Source organism: Penicillium manginii (genome assembly GCF_028828005.1).
Source record: "Penicillium manginii strain IBT 31320 chromosome Unknown utg000006l:1.0-4164085.0:1.0-4166146.0, whole genome shotgun sequence".
In the NCBI taxonomy this organism is placed as follows: Eukaryota; Fungi; Ascomycota; class Eurotiomycetes; order Eurotiales; family Aspergillaceae; genus Penicillium; species Penicillium manginii.
This window is the reverse complement of record NW_026643107.1, coordinates 234,179-256,413: the sequence shown is the minus strand read 5'-3', so window position 1 is coordinate 256,413 and position 22,235 is coordinate 234,179. Positions and strand designations below refer to the sequence as shown.

General features: G+C 46.8%; 9 protein-coding genes across 9 annotated transcripts; 4 read left to right on the top strand and 5 right to left on the bottom strand.

Annotated features, from left to right (window-relative positions):
• Positions 1-20: 20 nt before the first annotated feature.
• On the top strand, positions 21-2,059 carry N7533_008510 (uncharacterized protein; the record flags this gene model as incomplete). The annotated part of the gene is made up of 2 exons (XM_057105160.1): positions 21-364; positions 481-2,059. The coding sequence occupies 2 exons, from the start codon at positions 21-23 to the stop codon at positions 2,057-2,059; spliced, it is 1,923 nt and encodes a 640-aa protein (XP_056956609.1).
• A 1,025-nt stretch (positions 2,060-3,084) lies between these two features.
• Positions 3,085-4,488, bottom strand: N7533_008509 (uncharacterized protein; the record flags this gene model as incomplete). The annotated part of the gene is made up of 1 exon (XM_057105159.1): positions 3,085-4,488. One exon carries the CDS (start codon positions 4,486-4,488, stop codon positions 3,085-3,087), a length of 1,404 nt encoding a protein of 467 aa, XP_056956608.1.
• Positions 4,489-5,240: 752 nt separating this feature from the next.
• On the top strand, positions 5,241-6,159 carry N7533_008508 (uncharacterized protein; the record flags this gene model as incomplete). The annotated part of the gene is given in 4 exon segments (XM_057105158.1): positions 5,241-5,280; positions 5,291-5,445; positions 5,519-5,680; positions 5,770-6,159. The coding sequence occupies 4 exon segments, from the start codon at positions 5,241-5,243 to the stop codon at positions 6,157-6,159; spliced, it is 747 nt and encodes a 248-aa protein (XP_056956607.1).
• An 8-nt stretch (positions 6,160-6,167) lies between these two features.
• On the top strand, positions 6,168-9,698 carry N7533_008507 (uncharacterized protein; the record flags this gene model as incomplete). Its single annotated transcript, XM_057105157.1, has 5 exons — positions 6,168-6,660; positions 8,395-8,576; positions 8,633-8,737; positions 8,795-9,171; positions 9,221-9,698. The coding sequence occupies 5 exons, from the start codon at positions 6,168-6,170 to the stop codon at positions 9,696-9,698; spliced, it is 1,635 nt and encodes a 544-aa protein (XP_056956606.1).
• A 180-nt stretch (positions 9,699-9,878) lies between these two features.
• Positions 9,879-12,981, bottom strand: N7533_008506 (glycoside hydrolase family 115 protein; the record flags this gene model as incomplete). Its single annotated transcript, XM_057105156.1, has 4 exons — positions 9,879-11,507; positions 11,572-11,637; positions 11,708-12,470; positions 12,542-12,981. 4 exons carry the CDS (start codon positions 12,979-12,981, stop codon positions 9,879-9,881), a joined length of 2,898 nt encoding a protein of 965 aa, XP_056956605.1.
• A 546-nt stretch (positions 12,982-13,527) lies between these two features.
• On the top strand, positions 13,528-15,279 carry N7533_008505 (uncharacterized protein; the record flags this gene model as incomplete). The annotated part of the gene is made up of 5 exons (XM_057105155.1): positions 13,528-13,827; positions 13,883-13,936; positions 13,985-14,561; positions 14,613-14,824; positions 14,884-15,279. 5 exons carry the CDS (start codon positions 13,528-13,530, stop codon positions 15,277-15,279), a joined length of 1,539 nt encoding a protein of 512 aa, XP_056956604.1.
• A 1,782-nt stretch (positions 15,280-17,061) lies between these two features.
• N7533_008504 (uncharacterized protein) lies at positions 17,062-17,598 on the bottom strand (the record flags this gene model as incomplete). Its single annotated transcript, XM_057105154.1, has 2 exons — positions 17,062-17,302; positions 17,390-17,598. The coding sequence occupies 2 exons, from the start codon at positions 17,596-17,598 to the stop codon at positions 17,062-17,064; spliced, it is 450 nt and encodes a 149-aa protein (XP_056956603.1).
• An 873-nt stretch (positions 17,599-18,471) lies between these two features.
• Positions 18,472-19,182, bottom strand: N7533_008503 (GNAT family N-acetyltransferase; the record flags this gene model as incomplete). Its single annotated transcript, XM_057105153.1, has 1 exon — positions 18,472-19,182. The coding sequence occupies one exon, from the start codon at positions 19,180-19,182 to the stop codon at positions 18,472-18,474; it is 711 nt and encodes a 236-aa protein (XP_056956602.1).
• A 307-nt stretch (positions 19,183-19,489) lies between these two features.
• Positions 19,490-21,661, bottom strand: N7533_008502 (GMC family oxidoreductase; the record flags this gene model as incomplete). The annotated part of the gene is made up of 3 exons (XM_057105152.1): positions 19,490-21,029; positions 21,097-21,501; positions 21,606-21,661. The coding sequence occupies 3 exons, from the start codon at positions 21,659-21,661 to the stop codon at positions 19,490-19,492; spliced, it is 2,001 nt and encodes a 666-aa protein (XP_056956601.1).
• Between the last annotated feature and the right edge of the window lie 574 nt (positions 21,662-22,235).

Genomic DNA, 22,235 nt, shown 5'->3' with positions numbered 1-22,235 from the left:
TGAATTTTGACAAGCTGGCAATGCCCCAGCCACTATGCCACATTGTTACACCGATCGGTATGCTGGGTTATGGCTTCAGCACCCCAGATCTGGAGAAGGGTCTTGAGATAGCTTCACAATCTGGTTCACCGACCGCAATCATTCTTGATTCTGGGTCGACTGATTCAGGTCCCGCAAAGTTGGCCTTGGGGTCAATGACATGTCCTCGTTCCGCCTACGAGCGAGACTTGCGGCAGTTGATTTGCGCTGTTAGGAAATACCGTGTTCCGCTGCTTATCGGCTCTGCTGGTGGAGATGGGAGTGATGCGCATGTCAAGGAATTTCTTGATATTATTCGGGAAACTATGCAGGCACCCGATCGAGGGTGAGCTCCTTTCTCTTCCCTGGAGGGGAATTTCCACTTCACGCTTTTGCTTAACCAAGCTAACTTTTCAATTTCTCAAGCGATTCCAGATCTCTGAAAATACTCGCAATCTATAGCGCAGCCCGTCATGAACTCTTACTAGAAAAACTGGCGACCGGGAAGATCACTGGATGCGGGCCATGTGTCCCCGAATTGACCGAAAAAGACATCAAGCAGTCGCCCTGCATGGTCGGACAGATCGGCCCCGAGCCCTTCGTGCAAGCCATGAACGCCAATCCTGATTTTGATATCCTCATCGCGGGAAGGGCATACGACCCAAGCCCCTACGTCGCATTCTGCGCCTTCAATGCACTCCGCCGGACAACTGGCGATTTATCTAGCTTGATACCAACAGTACTTGGTGGGTTTACCCATATGGGGAAAATAATGGAGTGTGGAGGAGCATGCGCTACTCCTAAAAGTGCAAGCTCAATGTCCACTGTGTACGATGATGGGTCTTTTGACATTCGACCGTTGGCCGCGGAGTCGCGATGCACGCCGACCAGTGTGGCAGCGCATGCTCTGTATGAGAAGTCTCGACCTGATATATTGCATGGACCTGGGGGATATCTTGATCTAACCACTGCCACATACACATCGCTCTCTGATGATATCAGTGTGAGAGCATACGGTTCCAAGTTTGTCTCGTCCAGAAGCCGAGGCCTGCCCTATACAATCAAATTCGAAGCTGCCAGGGTAACCGGTTACAGAAGCATTTTCATGGGGTCTTTTTGCGATCCCATTCTTATCAGACAGCTGCCGTCTTTACTTGACCGTGCAAAGGCCTACATTAAACAGAAGCATGTACATTCCCAAGGAAGTTGGGAACTTGACTTCCACGTGTATGGCTATGACCTTGACAGGAAAGAAAGAACTTCAACAGGAGATGTATTCATTGTTGGAGAGGCACTTGCGGAAACACAAGATCTAGCAACTAGCCTTACATCATCCGCCCGTGTGGCATGCGTCCATGCTCCTTACGAAGAGCAGAAGGCAAACAGCGGAAATTTTGGCATGGGAATAGGTGGCAAGCTGGAAGTCGAGATGGGGGCTTGCGCCGAGTTTTCAATATACCACTTAGTGGAGATGGAAGATGGGGAAGAAGAGGTGACAGAGATCAGTCTGCTTTCCACTGGTGGGCGAGATGAGGGTAATAGATTGAAGAGCTTCACGCGTTGGGAAGCACTCCTTTTAGGGACTGGTCCCCGTATCGATCGCCAAGATGTCCATTACTCAACTAATGCCGGCGGTTGTGCCGCAAAGCGTGACCATCCTTCGACTCATTTTCCAAAATTCGAGCCTCCTATACAGATAGCAGGCACCTTCACTTTGGGGAAAATCGCCAAAGTTATTCGCTCGAAGAATGCCGGACCATTTGAGATCACTCTAGACGTTATGTTTGATGATGTTACAGTCTATGAACAAATCAAAGAGTCTGGGAGCCTCACGCCAGCGAGGATCGCAGAGATCTATGAAATCTCTATTGATAGTATTGTGTGGTGTGGCTTTTTTGATCAAGCGCTTGCTTTCAAAGCAACCATCCCCAGGTGCAGAAACGGGAAGCCGAATGCTTCAGGAGGGTTCATGGAGAATGATGTCCATGGGTCTCAGAAATATCTGCCTTTGTTTAATTTGGCAATTACATTGCGCAGCTGAGCCTAAGCTAATTTATTATTATGTGTACGTTGATTCTAACTTGAATTCTTTTTACTTGATTCTCGACCCTTTAGGCAGTGAATTAGACCCATGCACTCAGCCAATAACTATCTCTAGCACCTAGCACGAAGTCTCCCGAGGTCGTAATGATCCACTTTAGACGGAATACCTAAGTTTTAGAATCCATGATTGCCCGAACAACGCGAATGCCCTCGGCCTGGCAGCCCTGGAGGTGTAATGCTGGGTAATATCATGATGGGCTTCGGAGGGGCCACAACCAAGTTCAGGTTTGTAAATACAGCGCTGCACCTGGGTTACAGCCAAGGCCCTGGGGCCTGAATAGCCTTGTACCATACTGAGTCATGGTGACGATCACTCCAATCAAAACGGCGTTCAAATATCTGCGCTTCTAACTTATAATGCGCAGAAATATTATACAAAAAAAAGGGAATTGATTCTTGGCTTCATACCAAAAAAACTATTCTACATAACTCTACTCTAAGCAATTTCTAGTACATACGACCATAGGGTGTGGAGAACAGGGCTTCCCGTCCGCTCAGCCGTACTTAAGCCACACGCCGGCAGGTTAGTAGTATGGTGGGTGACCACATGCGAATCCCTGCTGTTGTATGTTTTTGATTTTGCTTTTTTTTCTTTCTTATCATTCTTATAATATGTCCAGATCCGAAGATAAGCCTGCCAAAGGGGTTAAGGACACTAAATACAAGGAAGAAGACAATTGTCCTGGAATGCCTGGTCTGAATGCCCAATCACCAATGGATGGCCCCTGAGGCGGGAGGTCAGCCCCACTTCTCCGCCCCTCTCCTACGTACTCCTGAATATGTAGCTCCATACTCATTCTCTGAACTTGACTTTTAGAATATCTTTGACTTTCCACGTTGAAGCATTAATTTGGCGTAGAGTATCCAGCTTCGGACCTTCATCACTATAAACCACTGCATATTGTGTAAAAGTGCTTGCAAATAGTCCCGAAGAGAATAACATGATCTTGGAAACTAGAGATTTTAGCGTGCGACACCGAATCTCTTGAGAAGGGGATCATTCAGCAGCCGATCTAAACAACTCTCTTCAACGCCGACTAAAATCTCTATGCCACCATCTGGTAGGACGGGGAAGACAACTTGGAGCCCATTGATGCAGCCAACATGGGGTGTCCTGATGGCGTCGATCGTTCCCAGCAGTGGTCCCCAGGTCAAGTCATATATTTTGAAATTGATCCAAGAGGTCAAAATGCAATTATTCCCAGGGACGTCCAAGAACGCAGTAGGAACCAGCCTGTCAACATCCTCAACCTTCTCCACAAGGCTCACAATATCATCGCTAAATTGATCATCAGCCCGAAGAATAGCTTTGCGGATCTGTACCGCAAGATCGGCAAGATTTGTAGAGCTAAGCATTTCACGAATAGGTGCCGATACTGCGATATACTCTAGAAAGCATCCCAGTGTATCTGGATGTATTGGTGGGCTTGTTCGCAGCCGTCCGTCAATCGCAATATTGAAAAGAGAGACAGGGTCTCCTTCCAAAGATTCCAATGGGGACTGTGCTGCCATCACTGTACGCCAGAGTAGCGCAGAGAGAGCATCATTGGTAGATATCCATTTTTGGCCCGATGGCTTAGTAGCATTACTTGGAGAAGCCTCTGCCTTGAGGGATATCAGAGATTCCCGGGAGAAGTAGAAAACCTGCCCCCGATGATTGGGCGACACCATTTTAGGTGGCGCTCCGGGTGGCGTAAAGGGCAGGAGAGTCCACTCTGGGTGATCTTCAATTTTTCCCTCGTTCTGACCCGAAGATTTCATCACTGATTCGCGGTCTTTGCAGATAGCATCCGGAAGCTCCACTGGTTGAGAAATCTCAAGTCCCTGAGCACGACGACATTCCTCGGCCCAAACCTTAGTCCATATATGAAAAGATGTTCCATCGCCTGCCATGTGCAAGATGGACCACGAAAGTATCAAGCCTCCCTGAATGAAGTTGGCTTGAACCAAGGATATGGGGAGTCTTTCTCCAGGCGAGGGCCACACCGATCTCGAACAAAACGTATCGGCATCGAACGAGGCGACGGGGAAAGACTGCGACTTCAATTCTCCATACGTAGGTTGATAAGACTTGCGTAAATCCTTAACAGCTATACGCGTGTCACTGCCTTTCTCCATCAGGTGGAATTTCATTACCCCCTTTTGCTTTGTATCGGTATCGGGAATGGCTTCGCAAGCAACTTCTGGTATCCTCCGGGAAAGGGCATCGTAGCCAACCTGGAGAACTCGAGCAACTCCATCAAGGTCGTAGTTGGCTTCTAGTTGGAAAGGGAAAATATAGCGAAGGTAGCCTTTGGGACCAATCCTCTCCAGCTGAGTCAACTGAAAGACTTCTCGTGTATCGGGAATAATTTTGATAGATCCCATCATTTGAAATTGTTTGCTGCGAAGAAGTGGTCAGAGAGTATGGAGTAGAATAGAAGATAAATTGACTGAGTTCCCCGCTCCAGTTCCCAGGGGGGGACTTGTCAACTATTATCCTGTTTTCGGAGTGACAGGCCCACGTTGGCACCTTTCTAGTCTCGGGATTTGGTTGAGGATACATAAATGTGATAACAAATTCTCGGCAATACATTTTGTACCTCTGTTCCAATTATTTATGCAGCAGATTCTGGCTATAATAGGATCATTCTCCGTTTATTTCAAAGGAATTGTTGCATTGTTTTCCGGCAGGAGGCGAAGGATGCACTAACTAGGTTTTCAAGAAGATCGTTCCTTGAACTTGTGCTAGTTTTCAGCCACGAAAGTCACTTAACGGCCACTAGAAGTCCACCGTTGTGTCAGTGAGCTCCTAGCGGCTTGGCGTGCTTTAGCTTCCTTCCTTCGCTGTGGGGCCACTAGGATCTTCATCCTTCTCGCCCATTGAAAGCCGATTGTTTTCAACATACATGATCCTTCACAGCAGTCAGTAGTCGGCGTATTACATAGTGCACTTAGGCTGCGAGTGAGGACACCCGCTTACCCCCTGATCTGGCGGCTGTCAAAAAAAACTGTAATTAAGACCGGCCGGGATTCCGGCTGGCGCTTCTATTTTAAACAAGATTTAACGGCAAATTTCTCTGCTACAAGTTTCAAATTCATCGTATACTTTTCTTTGTTGCGGGCAAGCTCCCATTATAATGGCAGTCGACCCTGCGATTCTTGCTGTCTTCGGGGCCGGTCCCCGCAGGCGTGGACCTTGCTGAAAGTCATGTTTCTGTGAATAATGGAGCTGTCATTGCAATGCTCTGTTTATCTACGGTCGCTGTTATTCTACGATTTGTAGCTCGAGTAACCCTTCGGAATGCGCTCATGGCTGATGACTGGGCAATCATAATAGCATTGGTGGGTTCCGACGTTATGTCTTCAACTTGAACTTTATCAAATATATTTGCTAACTAGGAGCTGCTTTCAAAAGGCTTGCATAGGTGCCACGACGGGTATCAGTGTTGCAGGTGAGAGTGCAATTACCTACAATATGGTTGCTCATTTACTAAAATGTTGGGGTCTAGGGAGTGGTACCGGTTCGGGACGACATATCTGGGCTGTCAGCTTGGATGAATTGATGGAATTATACAAAGTAAGTTTCAAGTTGCTGATATGACATCCACAAAAAATGTATCTTGGACTGAAGAGCTTGAACTTGAACTTAATTTTCATCTAATTCAGCTTCTTTTCTCGTATACCTTCCTCTATGCATCCTCGTGCACTTGGACCAGAATATCGATTCTCTTCTTCTACAAACGCGTCTTTTCGCCTCTGGAGATGTACTTGAAAGTGGCATTAGCGATTGCTGGATTTCTCACAATCTCATATCCGATCGTCATCTGGGTCACTATGAGCACGGCCTGTAAGCCCGCGTCTCATTTCTGGACACAGTTCAGCGGCACGGAGGGGAAGTGTATCGAAGTGAACAAGTTTTTCCTTGCCCTGGGGATTATAAATATGATGAATGATATTATCATCTTGGTAATTCCATTTCCTCGAATAATTCGACTGCAGATGAGTGTAAGGAAAAAGATTGCAATTTGTGCAATTATGGCTGTCGGGATCTTGTGAGTGATACTATGTCTCTTTCTCTACCAATTAATCGAGAATGGTTAAAAGATTTTGAGCTAATAAATTTTCAAAGCGCTTGCGTCGCTAGTATAGTGCGGATTTACTATCTCCATGTGTTCACAAACGCTATTGATGTCACTTGGCTTATGGGCCCTGTGTTCATATGGTCTACTATCGAGCCATCGGTTGCAATGGTTTGTGCTTGTCTTCCACATCTTGCTCCGCTTGCTCGCCTTGCTCGACAAACAATCTTTACCAGCCTTCATTCGCAAAAATCAAAGACTGGGGACTCAGGTCGACCCCACCACACTTTCGACAGATCAGGCCAAGAGCCTCAAAGAAAGCTCATCTTTGGAAGTGCCGGAGCAAAATTCGACTATGGACTGGCCCAGATGAAGAAAGATGCAAATGACGATGAGATCGGGCTCACAAATTACGTGACCACCAACCCTAACCATACCAAGAACTCCTCTGTTGAATCCGTGTCCGATTACTATCATCGTGACCATACAATCAGAGTACAATCAAGCTTTGCTCAGGCAGCAACTTCAAGACCGCATTCCTGAAGAAGCCATTTGTCAGATCACTACCTGAAAAAAGCCGCTCTCATTTTATCAACTTTTCAAGTTCCTTACATTTCTTGAACACACAGTGAATTTTCCTGTAAAAATCTTAGATCATATTGGATACTACGCCTAGTAACGAGATAGTAACCTGAGTTATGCAAGGACTCGGAGTCGTCGGTGCTACGCTGAAAATTCGAAGATACGAGGTCTTTTCAACCTTGGAAGCTCTTTTCCCCAAGATTAATCTATACGCATGCAAATATACTACTATTATATAAAAGTGGGTGTGCATACTCCAGGGCCATGCACGGTGCTGAATTAGATATATAGGTACCTAGGTAGGATATTTCCAAGCGATGACTTCGGGGAACATTGAGTCAGCCCTAGAGAGTACTATACATGTGACTTTATCCAACAGGGTTTGCTTAAGGCTTTGACATCTTTGATGTCCTAGGCATCCATCTCCACAAACCAGAGTCAATCAGTCTCAACACACTAAAGATTTGCATGGATATCTCACGGGCGTAAATGAAAGTACAAAGTGAAGTGAAAAGACTAGTTAGTATCTCTCATAATTTGAAAGGCAGTTTGTAGCGAGGCTATGCAAGCCTGCGTCGGGTTTAAGGGTCTGCTCCATCAGTGGGTCGTCCCGCCAAGGATATATGTGGATTTTCGATGTTGCAGTACTTAATCCGTGTGCAGAAACAACGGCGATCACCTACCCAGGTACGTGACACCGAAATATTTCATTTATTTAGTTGATGTAATCGGTTCGTGGGGTGATCCATGTGGGTCCATATGCCTGTCTGTCCGAACTTCTAGTGAGTAGCACTTTGGCTCGCGCGGCGAAACGAATTCGCAAGGTGAAGAATATCGAATGAAAGCCACATGTGAGCAATGAAGCAAATACTGAAACATTCGGCAATTATCGAAGTCTTGTCCTTTAATTTCATTTTATCGATTGCTCGTTGTTCTTTTCTTACTTCCTTTTTCAAATCATATTAAAAACCCGATAATTCATGATGTAATTCTTCTTAATATCCATTATCCATTTCCAGCCTAGCTAAACATGATATTTCTTCACAAGTAAGACAAGGAAATTATTTGCTACGTGACATAATCCACTGCAGATCGCAAAAACAAAGCTAACCTTACTAGGAATGTGGCCGGTCCCCCGAAATCCACCAGGACCCGCCTGGCGGAAATCTGACAGAAGAAACAAGGACCTCGAACAGGGACAGCCTAAATTTGAGATATAATCATGATGTCCGATAGCTTACGTTGCTGAATCCTTCTCGATGGCACCCCCTCATCGTCTCGACTTCAAGACCCCGTGCTGCCAACATGGCCAATGAAAAGTGGCCAATCTATTTTTTTCGCCCCGGCCCCCAATTTTCCAGCAACACGGCTGCGACAATTTCGCCCCATAATGTGAATTGCATGCAGAAAATGGGGCTGCAGGATTACTTTCTGATGAAAACAGTATAGGAATGTGATTATTTCGGCCGCCCCGGGACCTAGAACTGGGGCAGACTTACCGTGTCGCTTGCAACATCTTTCAGCCTTGAGCCATATATTATCATTGGCCCCAGTCCAGGATTTCCGTGATGACACCGCACAGATGGTCAGTGAGAACACAGACCTGGCATGAAAGATCTAACCGTTGAAGATGTACTGGGTCCACCGCCGGTCGGCATGGACCTAGCTGAGAACCGAGCTGCTAAGGATAATGCAGTTGTTATCACTCTATGTGTTGTCGCGGTGATCAGTGTAGCTTTGAGATTCATTGTCAGATTAAGAGGACCCAGGCCTCGACCTGAGTTGGATGACTGGCTGATTGCGATTGCTATTGTTGGTCCTTTTTCTCCCAAACATGGACTGATATAGTAACTGACTTGTCTAAACAGATTCCTTTGATGGCTCTTCTCGCTGCATCAGTTTTGGCATCAAGATGGGGAATGGGAAAACACATCTGGGCGGCAAGTATTCAAAGAATAGTGGAAATGAAGAGGGTAGGTTTCTATCCTCAACCACTTCGATTTGTTTGTATGCTAATTCGTTTCGGGTAGCTATTATTTGCTTGGATATTCGTGTACATTTTCGAATTATTCATTATCAAAACTTCGATCTTAATGTTTTACCGACGCATCTTTGGAATGAACTGGATGATTTGGACATGTCTTATACTTTCGATGCTCTGGGTTCTTGGAAGTATGATTGCACTTCTCGCCTGCCCAGACCCGATTCCCTATTTTTGGGACGAGACCCTTGATCCCACAGCTGGAAGGTTTCGATACAACTTTCATAATTACTATATCGGGAATGCAGCAGGGAATGTTGCCAGCGATGTTCTAATCCTTCTCGTGCCCTTCCCGATAGTCTGGCGGTTAAAGATGCGAGTCACTCAAAAGATTATGGTATCCAGTGTGCTCCTACTCGGTATCTTGTAAGTCCCAACTCAAATTTTGTCGCGAGGTCATTGCTAATATTCACAGTGTCTGTGCGGCTAGTGCGGTGCGCCTGCATTTTGTCATGTATCTCAACTCACCGGATCTAACATGGGCCATGAGCGATGTTTATGTCTGGTCTGATGTCGAGCCTTGTCTTGGTATAATCTGTGCCAGTCTTCCGGCCGTGCAGCCGCTCGTTCGATCCGTGATGAAAATGGAAAAGTTTCTTTTCTTGCGCCAAAAGCTGCATATCGGAAAGCCACCATCTCATAGCCGAATGGGTAGTAGCCACAGGCTCCAAAAGCGAAGCAGCTGTAGCAGCAATACAAGCAGCCACTTAACGCATGTGGATAGCTTGGATGGAAAAGGGGAGCTGGTTATGCGACCGGAGAATGATGAGACGAGATTGACAACTGTCATCACCCATATCGAATCCGAGCCCCGACAAAGGGCGAACCTGGATGAACTCTTAGGTCCGGGTTTCATTCGAGTTCAACATGAAGTTGAGATTAGCGTGGCATAGTATAGGAGCTGAAATTATAGATAGGCTATCTCAATGCAGTTGTTCGTTCATCTATGTCAAGAATCTTAATCAAACATGGTCTTAGGCATTGAAAATATCCTCCGCCTGGTTTCCACGATCTGGCACTTAATATGCTTATTTATGGGTGTGTTTCGCTTTCTTGAGCCATTGGTGTTGTATCTAAATAGCGAAACTAGGCGGTGGTCCAAGATAACTTTCCCGAACTCCCCCAAGATCCAGCACGACTTTCTCTAATAGAAGGTTCGGGTGATTCAATCGCAAGCGCAGGATGTGGCTCCCACTCTCCAGATTTTGAACATCATGGTTCCTTCGCCAGACACAATCCATGACAGAGTCAAGCCAACCCTCGGCCGGCAATTTATTCGGTACCGGGAAGTCCGGAAGAAGAAAATGTGATTTAGTTTGTTGATTGTCGATGCCAATATCGTAAGACATTCGGCGAGCCGGGTCGATCTCAAGGGTCATGTTGAAATAAAGAGTAAGGGTGGCTTTCGTGGAACGCGAGAAGATAAAAATTGGATACTCGAGAAAGGGAATGTTGTCATCGATTGAAGCTGAATTGCCAATTGTGACAGCTCCTTCATTCCCTCGACCGAGCTCTGGGTGGTGTTGGTATGGATCCTTGATTCCCGAGCTCGAAGCAGGAATTGAGATGCAGCCATCTGATTCAACAAAGCCGTGGAAATATTCTGGCACCAGCCAACCATGAATTGGAATGTGAACATGTTCAAAATCTCCTTCTTTTGATGACACGCTGATCAAGACCTCATCATCGAATTCGGTTGGTACTTGCTCCCAATCAATCGTAATCGAGATGCGGTAGTCGTCACCGTCGGGGTTGAGGACTCCATCAATTTGCGAAAGATGAACCCAGGTGTACGGCACTGAGCAGCTCCAGTGAATAGTTTGCGTGCCTCGAGTGAATATGTCGAACCACCCTTTTGTGGGTCCATATCGGCTCATCGGGGGAAGAGTAAGACCCGGAACTAGATCGCGCCGACTAGGATGCGTGCGTTCGCTCTCTTCGTTAATTCGTCCAGGCCGAATGCCTTCATGTCCCTCCACGGCTACTCCCATCTGACCGACAATGATGTTGCTGTTTTGACCACGCTGTACGTATGCTAAACCGAAAATAGCATCGCGAGATGGAGCGTGCCAGGTATCACCATAGCCCATATGCGCTTGGCACATCATATGATTCCACTTTCCATCTAGAAGAGAGTGAAATTCCTGGGATAGAATGAAATCTGCATCAAAAAGGTCCAATGCTTGTCGCAGAAGTTTATTGGCTGTGTTGCGTCGCTGGCGGGCGTGGAGCTGGTTACGGGCTTGGACGACACGCAGCTGGGTGAAGATAGAGCTGGCTTTGACAGGATGAACCACAAGTTCCCAAATTGCCGCCTTATGCTCTTCCGAAACTATTTTATAAAGACTTTCTGAGGCTGACTCTAGCTCTTGCCACCGTGCCGAAATGTCGCCAGCTTCATTATAGTGAAGCAGAGAAAACGTTTCTGGGCCGATGTGCTCGTGTTTGCGGAGGCGGACAAGACGATCGTACTCATGCCAAATAGGGACAATAGATTTGCTCAAATCCTCACTGAAGCAATCCGTAGCAAAATTCTCTAGGAATTGAGGAATTTTGTCGCGACGCACGGAGTTGATATTCCACGCCATCGACATTGCGAATGTCAATGGCACTTCGATCGGCTTTATGTCGCCGACGTTGAACACCCATATTTTCCGTGCATTGCGCTCGTGAGCCTCGTTCAATTGATGATAGATTTTTCCCTGTTATAATACATTGTCAGAAAATCCGCGTGTGGTTTCCATAACTGTCTTCAGTTAAAGGTACCAGTGAGTTTGAGTTGATCCACTTGTAGCTTCGAGGCGCTCCGACATATTCGAAATGATAATATATCTGTTTTATAGGTTAGAAAGGCCCACAAGTTCTGATAACCTTGGAATTGAGATAAATCAGTAAGACTCACTCCTGCACCTCCAGCTCTTGACTTCTCAGATCCAGAAGGCAGACGTCGAAGGGTTCCAAAGTTGTCGTCCGCAAACAAAAGTGTCACATCATCGGGGACCTTAAATTCACCTGCTTGATATAAGTCCTGAACTTCCTTGTATAGAGCGAGAACCTGAGGAACGGCGTCCTCTCTCCCGTGCACCTTCTTAAATAGTGACCGTTGTTGTTCGAGCACATCTCGGAGAACAGCACCGGGATCTTTTGTAACCATGCCCTTGTCGTATTCCCCTCTAATTCCCATTGTGAAGTATGATTCAAGACCTTTTGCGCGTGTAACCCCTTTGCGAAAGAATTCGATTATTTCTTCTCTGTGGGTTGTCCAATTCCACGTGCCATCCGAGCGACCCTCTTCGAACCACTCTGTCGTAGCTCGCTGCATTGGTTCGTGATGGGAGGTCGAGATACAGATGCCATATTCGTCCGCAAGGCGTTGGTTCTCCGGATCGTCGAGAAAGAAGACTGCTCCCGGGTTTGGATACCCAGGCCACATAGCGGGCCACATGAAGTTTGCCTTAAGCCGAAGCAGCAACTCGTAGACAGTCTTGTAAAAATTCGAATTGTACCCGCCGAACTTCTCCAAAACCCATCCGGTAAGTGCTGGAGCCTCGTCATTGATAAATATGCCACGGTATTGAATGCTTGGCTCGCCTTGGGTGGTGTGGATGGGAAGGGCAAAGATATCGGGGTGGAAATTTGGGGGAACATCTGCCCACCAATACCATCTTCATCGATATTCACAATCAGCAATTTTCCGTAGAATTCAAAAATAAAATATTGAATGTTCGCAACTCACGGAGAAACTCCGATCTGACTTGACAGTGTGTATGCGCCGAAAATGGCACCTCGCTTGTCGCTTCCAGCAATTACCAGCGACCTTTCACAACCAGGAAAGGGGCTCTCGACGACTGCGGTGATGAAAGACTCCCATTTTCCACGAATAGAACTGGTATTCAGCTTTCCAGAGTTCTCAAGCTCTTTCAACATCCAACACGAATCAATCGATCCAACAATAATGGCACTTGACCCCGTGAGCTCAAGAATTTCGGCCTGACCATCGTCCACGACTTGGAAGGGATTGGGATCGCCCTTGGTGACTCGGCCAAAGTCTTCAGCAAGATTCCGAGCTGCATGGTGGACTCCCTTGAAATCGTTGGAGTCGATGAGGATCGTCGCTCCAACAAGCCCGACGAGCTCTGGTGAGCTATCAAAAGTGACCAACGGTTCCTTAAACATGATCTGATGTCAACACGCGACAAGCACCGGTTAGTGACGATGGCAGAGGATTGTGCCTATTCACCAGGACCCCGCGTATCCCCGCGTAGACATCATTATTCCGAGCGGCCGACTTGCTAACCATCATCCTGCAGCTTACAGGAACTAGACGTGGGATGATGCGTCTCTCGGTCCTTGCTCGCCCGAGCAGACCCCGTAGTGGATCCCAGCCCCGGGACCATACGGCCATCTCCTTTGCCGGTCCATCAATCAGCGGTCCTCTAGCTTTGCCGATTTCGCCCAATAGCCTTGATCTCCCTGCTTACTTGCTCGCTTAACCAACCAAACAGCCTCAACCCACCAAAGCCATACCCGCTACGTACGATGGGCGTGGGGGCAGAACCCCATGAGGGATGGGTTGATGAAGCCCCGAGCAGCGGAGATTGCCGAGCCATCCCCGCATTCCGAGACGCCCAAGCTGCATATTTGCCGGTGGAGATATAGGGGCTTCTGGCTCTCCCCTTTGGCGAGATCTTTTCGAGAAGATATTCAATTCATCTTTCTACCATGCCGGACAAAACAGAAAACCAAGAAATCGAAAATGCTGTCGGCGTCGGCATCCTCGATGAAGCCCCCGACAAGAATCTCACCAACTACAACTTGGTCGATAGGGAGGTTGCCAAGTACGCCACCGATGGAGCTATCGAGATCGATGAAGCCACAAATAAGCGCCTGAAGAAAATGATCGATAAGCGCATTTTGGTGGTGATGATGATTACATACCTGATCCAGACACTCGACAAGGGCGCACTGGCCTTTTCGTCAATAATGGGAATCAAAGAGGATGCACATTTGCAGGGGAATCAAGTTCGTCCATCGGGTTATATCCAGTAATTGCGACTGAATTTCTGACAGCCAGTAGTATCAATGGTTGACAACAATCGTCTACCTGGTGATTCTTTGCGTCGAGTTTCCGGTATGACTGCCACAATCGAAACGAAAGCTGGATACTTATCGGAAATAGGAAAACTGGATCATCCAGCGGGTACCAATTGCCAAATGGCTGTCCTTGAACATTTTGTTATGGGGTATATGTATCGCGCTGATCTCAGCCATGCGGAGCTTTACTGGCCTAATCATCTTGCGTGCTTTCATGGGTGCTTTTGAAGCGGCATGCCAACCAACATTTGTGATTTTAAGTTCAACATGGTACAAGCGCGAAGAGCAAGGAAGCGTCATCAATCTCTGGTTAGTCAATTATCCTAGTGCCGACGAGAAGGAGACAATCGCTGATAATTCTAGGTTCATGATGAACGGTATCCAGAACATCGTTGGTGGTCTTTTAGCCTTTGCATTTTCCTTCGTCCCATCGAACTCGCCGGTGAAGTCATGGGAAGCTCTTTTCATGACTTATGGTATTATCACTGTTTTATGGGCAGCCTTTGTGTTCTTTTGGATGCCCGATTCCCCCATGCGCGCGAAGTGCTGGTCGGAAGAGGATAAGCAACTGATGGTTGAGAGGGTACGACAAAACCAGACCGGTCTGCAGAACCGTATATTCCGAAAGGAACAGGTCTGGGATGCACTGACAGATCCCCAGCGTATGCAATATAACATTACTCTCTTGAGCGAACTCTGCTAACTGTGTTTAGTCTACGCTTTCGCTGTCATTCAAATAGTCAGTGCCCTTCCTAGTGGGGGAATTGGGGCCTACGTCAATATAATTATCAACTCATTCGGATACAGTACTTGGGAGAGCCAGCTTCTGACTATGGTCGTCGGTGCTGTTCTCGCAATTGCCATGATGACATCGGCATATCTTGATCGCCGCTTTGGAAACACAATCATCATCATGATATCCTCCGTGATCCCGTCAATTATCGGCGTATCCATTCTGATTGGGGTTCCCTTTTCCCCGATAAGCGAGTCGGCATGCTCATCGCTTATTGGCTATTCTACTCATTTTTTGCCGTGTCCTCCCTTTCTCTGGCCCTTCTTTCTCGAAATGTGGCCGGACAAACCAAGAAGTCTATCGTCATTGCTTCTAACTTTGTCTGCTGGGCCGCGGGAAACTCAATTGGACCACAGGTCTTCCGAGACAAAGATGCACCGCGGTATTATCTTGCGTTCTCGGTTCTCCTTGGATGCTTTGGGGTAATGATCATTACTCTATGCCTCTTGCGATTGTGGTACTCGATTCAAAACCGGAAGCGGGATGCGAAGATTGCCTCCGGGGAGGTGCTTCCCGATGTTAGCTTCGCACATGGATTTGAGGATATCACGGATCGAGAAAACCCACATTTCAGATATTCTTACTAAATGCCAAAGCTGCATGTAGTTTTGGTCAATTTTAACGGAAGCGAAATTTTAAATAGAACGGATTGAAACAGGCCACTGAAAGACAATTATTAAATAAACGGTTACTAGTTTACCTCGATTCAGAAAGTGAGAAGATTGACCATTTTTCTGCATCTCTATAATACCTTTCACGGTTATACGCTTTTGTAATGAGTTTTAATTATGTACTGGCTAAACTCCAAGGTCTTCTAGATACTTCAATTTTTGAGGTACCGCCCGCGTGCGATCGACTGGCAGGAATGGGAGAAGCATCGAGTCTATATCGCCTGTGTGACGAATGACGGGAAAATTTGTTGAACAAAACTTCTAACCAATAACTACCGAGGGTTTCTATCACCAATTTTATGCTATTCTCAAGGGTTTTTTTTTCGAAAGTTTGTCTACAAACGGGTTATTTTCAAGGTTTGAGTATTTTATTTGCCGATCTCGGGTGTGACATCTGGGATATCTCAATAATCAATTCGAGTTCAACTGGATGCTATGGGGATTTTTTATGGAGTGACGAAGGCTAAGTATCCGAAGAAGAATGTTATTGAGGCTCAATCAGAGCAGCTGGCTCCGTGGTAGCCACTTGGCATAGTACATTCATGCTGATTTTGCTTACACTTTCAAAGTCAGCGTAGGACAAACTTATTTCCTCATTCAAGAAGAAATCTCACAAGATGCGGTGGCAGACATCGTTGAACTTCCCAATGCCCACTTCTACTAGTAAAAGAATAGCAGGCCTGCGTTCGAGTCAAGCAATTCTGAAAAAGACGAAGTACCCAGTCAGAACTATCACATTTTCCCACGATCAACATTTGGAAGTGTTTGCAATAGCGGATTTTGTCATACTCCGTGATATATCTTTTCACTTCCTGGACTTTGATCACGCTCGACATTCGGTTCTATTGGAGAAGCATTCATAGCAACCAAGAAGAGATTAAGTGCGATCCAGGCAGTGAATTTCATTTTGAAACACTCCCTGTAGCAGGATTCTCAGTACAGAGAAGAATTCAGAAGGTGATAGTCCCACGCTATCCAGGTAGATGCTAGCTGGATATTTATAATTCTGTCTATGTGGCTTCGAAAACAAGTGGACAAGATGGCGAGGGACACGTTGGGATAATGACGGAGTTGCAATGAAATACCCCGCCACCGGGAGTTTAAAGACCGCCGTCGTACTGTTTACACAAGCCCAAATCAAATGGAAGCTTTGATCACTCATCTCCACCCAGTGAGCGGGAAAATTTAGCTCTTCATCATACTGCGAGAATGGGCAACAGTGGGTCCTAGTATCACAAATCCTTTCCGTGAGATGAATTGAAGCTAGGCATCGGTGCCTGCAGAGTTAACTGCATGAGGCTGCGAAAAATGCGCGGTCAGTTTCCTGCCTGTGACGGACCTACGCCGAGGAACTAACTTCCAGGTAGAAGAATACACCGATAGAACAGTGTCTTTTTATTGGACGAAACCTTATGGCATTCTTCGTTAAGACCGAAAATGACTACATTGGGGATAAACAGTTCAAATATCAGGAAAGAAAAGGCTAATTCGAATTATAAATTGTCGCATTGTCTATAGTACAAATTGATAGATTTTATTGTTGAAAATGGCGTAATTGCATTATTCCTACCTTCTTCATCGGTGAGAACAGTAGTATAAACAATATCATATGTATGGCTTCTCCTTTCTAGAAAAATAACAAATCTCACAAAATAATTAGGAACACACCATATCGTGAAATTTCAAGAAAACAAAAGTTTAAGCAAGAACGATAGGAAGTTCATAGGTTCCGTCATACTTGCAAAGCTTCGAAGGATACTCAGCCCCGGTGTTGTGGCACTTCCACTTGTCACCGTTGATCTCGCCAAGAGCGAAGGCTTTGGAATTGACAATTGAAACGTTCAACTTGATGTCTTCAATGTCCGTAAGAGACGGGAAGTTGACTTGGTAGTCGGTGTTGGAGCAGTTGAATTTGTAAGCACCAGACATGCCGCCAGACCTGCGGATAAATCAGTCTCAGAGTTTATCTTGAACAACCGTTCATGAGGCCCATATCATTCAACAGGCATTAGTAGCGTCAACATACCAGGCAGAAGAGCAAGACGTGTCGATGTTGTTATTCGGGTCATTCAACTTGAAATTGACGATGCGATATGCCGGTAGTGCTTGGTCGTAAAGGCCCGCATTCAGTTCAGTGAGCTGGAAGGGCTTCAGGTCGCGCTCGACATTGGCTGGAGCAGCAATAGCGGTACCAGCGATAGCAAGGAAGGTGATGGCTGTGCTTGAAGTCTTCATCTTGATTTTTGGGGAGTGTTTTCAAAGAGAATATCACAGAGTTTCATATAATTGATTATGCAGATGTGCAATGCAATTGTCTTTGTGAGGCTGATGGGTTGAAGTATTTAGCGAGGTATTCCTGCCTCTTTTATACTCAAAAAAACATCTCTATTTTCGCACCAAGCTCTCAGTTATTTGGCAGTGGCTTGCCTAGAAGGATCATGCGGAGAAGACTAACTCATCAGGCGCTCCATGGAACTGAAACAGAGAAGCCAGTTGTGTCCAAGGAAAGGCAGTCCACCAAGAGGGACTTGAAAAGCTTGGCCGGTCGCCTTATGTGATCGCCGGATAGAGCTGAAAGTTGAATCAGAAATCATTGGTTGGTATTTTAGGTACTACCTCAGAGCGCCGATTCATTTCGTTTTCTTTCCGAATCCAAGTTCCGCGTCCATGATAATGGAGCAGTTTAGGAGGCGCTCCACATGTCTCTCAGGCGTCCAGTCGTACACTGCCCGGCCCTCATTCTTAAGTCTTCCCACCGGTAGCCTGAATAGCGATCGTCGATTATATTTTTTCCTTGAATTTGCTTGCAGGTCTTAAGAAAGAAGTATTCAGATACCGGGGCAATTCATCAGCGTTATCCGCGTGTTTATACTAACATCAAAGATTCAATCAACTCTGACCCCTCCCCCAAGGACCACCTAGGCAATCGAGGGAGGAAATACGGTTTACCACCCTTAGCCTTTGCGTTCGAGTCTCTGCATCCATTTCAAGTTGGTCGCTACGTACTTGGGAGCTCACGTGTCGCGGTAGATGTGACCATGGGCTTAATTCTTGAGGGCTTTTGGATCTCGGTGGTGTTCGATTTGAATTGGCTTTGGCAAACCGGAATTATTGTACAATTAACTCCCATTCAATCTCACTTGGCTCCTTCCAATAGTCCGTCCCACTATTTACAAAGCCAAGTTTTTCCAGCAGTCTGGCACTGCGCTTGTTATCTCGCTCTGTTTCGGCAATGAATCTTTTCACGCCTCTCCTTTCAACAGACCAGCGCATGACGGCTTCGGCGGCCTCCTTTGCCATTCCTTTGCCCCAGAATTTGGGCGAAACACCATATCTGATTTCCACCATTTCCTGCCATGGTGGAAGGGCAGGATCCCCCGCCTCTCGGGGCGGAAGGGACGTGGTCGACGCGTCGCGAATACCGGCGTAGCCAACCCATTCAATACCGGCAAAATGTTCCAAATTTGAGCCGGCTAAAGCGTCGAAGTTCTCTCCTTCAATAATGTAACTTTGGCTTGGGGCTTGATCGGATTGAACTGGCCCACGCAGGCCCACCGCAAAGTCGCCGATTGCATATCTCCGCCATGACCGACCGATGTCGCGCGTCTCGATTACGTCGCGCGTTTCATCATCGGTCCAATTTCTTACGGGAAAGTGACTCCCAAAACCCATTTCACAGAAGCTTGCATCTGCGTGTAGCTCAGCGTAAAGTTGGCGGTAAGGCTTTACTGACACGGCGATCGGCGTGGGTACAATGATCAATCTGGGCGTTGTAATGGCGAAGGGCTGAATAACCTCATTTGAGTTTGTCGAAGCCATTTTTAGTGACGATACTGGATTCATTTCCTTGCGATTGGTAGCTGGACAGTACTAGGAAAAAGAGATGAATCATTGGGAGACTCGGACATTATGAGGTCGAGGTTGATTCTAAAATTTCCGGCGGGGTCCGTAAGCGGATTAGTGCCAATCTTCCCATGGCGAATTCTTGAGTGACGTTGGATTGAATCTCTCTAGTTTTGTGCACCCTTTTTGTGATTGAGAATGGAAGTATAATTTTTCAAAGATTATGAGGAGAAGAAAATATTATATGACAAGAAATGGAGGAAAATAAACCCAAAGTGCAAGCCTACGCAGCATCAGCGATGATCACCTCGGCCGCTTTTTCACTGATCATGTAAATTGGGAGAGCAATATAGTAACCTGGGATTTTGGGAAAGACGGAGGCATCGACGACCCGCAGGCCATCAACTCCTCGAACACGGAAATCCGCATCAAGCACGGCTTGGGGGTCCCCATCTTCACCAATAGCAGCAGTGCAGCAGGCATGGTGTCCCCAGGCCTCCTGCCGGATGAAATCCTTCATATCAGCCTCGGAGGTGACATTGGCACCGGGCCAGACTTCATCAAAGCTCCCATCGAGAGGGATCAAGTCATCGAAAATTGTGCGGGAAAACTGCATGGCCTCATAGACTGCCTGGACGTCCTTTTCATCGGCGTCATTGGCGGTTACGCCAGAATCAAACGAATTGAAATTGATGATAGGCATGTCGCGAGGATCAGTCGATCTTAGCTCGACCGTACCAGCATTATTGCGGCTCCGGGCCTTCAAGGTAATCCAGGTCCAATGTTGAGCGTCTTTGAGACCTTCGTAAGAGTAGTTTGGATAATAGCCGGGGAAGTTCACAGGAGCTCCTGATATCAAAAGATCAGGTTCATCATCAGCAACAGACGATTTGCGGATAATTGCGATCGCGATTCCGTTGGTGGTATATGTGCCTTTGAATAGAGGATCGTTCTCCCACTGTTCCAGACAAGGGTCCGGCATGGTATACATGAAGGTGCACTTGGAGGTAAGAACGAAATCCGTCGGCGACTTTCCAACAACACCAGTCTCGTACCTATCCTGCATGTTGGAGCCAACGCCTGGAAGGTCGACAAGTGTCTTGATACCGAATTTCGATAGTTCGTCCCGAGGACCAATACCACTCAGCTTCAACAACTGTGGGGTGTTGAAAGAGCCTGCGGATAGAATGACTTCGCGCTTGGCATCAACGCTACCAGGCTTACCTTCGGAGCCAGTCGGAGAAGCGCGAGGGTCTGCACGGTAAAGACTCTGTCCAAGGAGATAATCAACTCCGACAGCTCGCGGCTTGGCACCATCAGTATCAAATCGGACGTTGGTCACCAGTGTGTTTAATTGAATGTCAAGATGATACTTGCGAGAGCCATCATCATTCACAGCGTTGACAGTTGTCATCAAAAACTCCCGTGGACCTGTTCGCTTGTACTCGGGAACGTCAACGGCCAAAGGAACTTGATAAGGACCTTCGTCATAATCCCGGGTAGGGGAAGGGTTGTTCAGGTCGCGAAGGAGGACACCCGCAAGACCGGTGACTGTGGTGATCAGCTTGCCCAGCAAAGACTGGCCCGCAGCGGTCGCGCCGGCAAGAATAAGAGAAAGAAGTTTCTGATCTTCAATCACAAGTCGCAAGTCAGTGAGACTTGTTGTGAGCCATCCATCAAATCCGTGTCCCACCAGACTGCTAGGGAGATATCGATTACGCTCAAGCCTGGTGAAATATTGTCGCATATTTGATGCAGACCAAGAATCGTTGCCAGTGAGACTTGCCAGTTGCTCCCAGTCATTCTCGTACGGATAAATTGTTCTAGCATAATATGAATAAGCATGAATTCCTTCGTAGGTCCAGGTACAATATTTGTTTCCAGACTCACATCATTGCATTATGAGCAGAGCAGCCACCCAAAGTGCCAGCTCGAGGGTACAAGATTCCCAAGGGGTCTGATCCGCTTGGAGGATTAGGACCGACATGAAGTTCCCCAGAAGGAGTTCGGTAAGTCATCTTGGAATCTTCCTCCTGGCGTGTCAGATTTGAATAGTGATTGACAAAGTAATCCCACTTCATGGGTTCGTATTCTGTTGACTGGAGCTGCAAAGCAGGCACCATTTGCCTGGTAGCGTTTCCTTGATCATCTCCTGCATCCAGAAGAAGGACCTTGTACCCAGCAATGGCTAATCTTGCTGCAAGGGGACCGCCACCAGGGCCGGATCCAACAACAACATAGTCATATTCAGAAGAGGCTCCGTTAGATGCTGTTTGGTTTGTTGATCGTCTCTCGCTGCCATGAGATCGGTGGCTCGGTCTATGAGTACTATTTGTGTGTATTAGCCTTGCTGTCTGATATAGTCACAATTTGATTGAGGTTCTCATCACAGTACATACGAAGCCTTGACAGCTGACAGGGCTGATAATAGTCCTAGGACCAAGGAGAGACGCATGGCCGGCAACAAACACAGAAAGAAAGAAAAGGGCAAAGAGTAGGACAAAAATGAAATGAATTAAAGAGTGAATTGCAATGAGAAACTTGGAACAAAACGAATGTGACAGGGGATTTAGGTTTATATGACTATATTTGAAAGCCCTGACACATCTCCTTGTAAACCTCCTATGGGGGTTTCAACGGCTTTCCCACATGCTTTCGACCTTTGCAGTATTGATCGACATTCAAATTATGCTTGACATGATCTCTTCAATACCTAATGATCCAAGGGAAAGGATAACTCCGTAAAAAACTGCAGAACAGTCCTAGTGTCCCTTTAACCGAGCAACTGGGCGCAAGGTCCCGGTTCTATCGCACTGACCTATGGAGCAGTTTTTCAAGTGTCGGCAGAGTAGACGACAAGCTACGGAACATAGGCGACAAAGCCCGGGGCTGTCATGTCAGTAGCCGTTTAAGGGGCTCCAATTTGAATAGAAATTGCTTTTGTCATGAGTATGCCGTGATGATTTGACTACGCTAAGGCCATTCGACAACCGTTTGACGCTGATCACACTGCTTCTGGCGCCACTAAA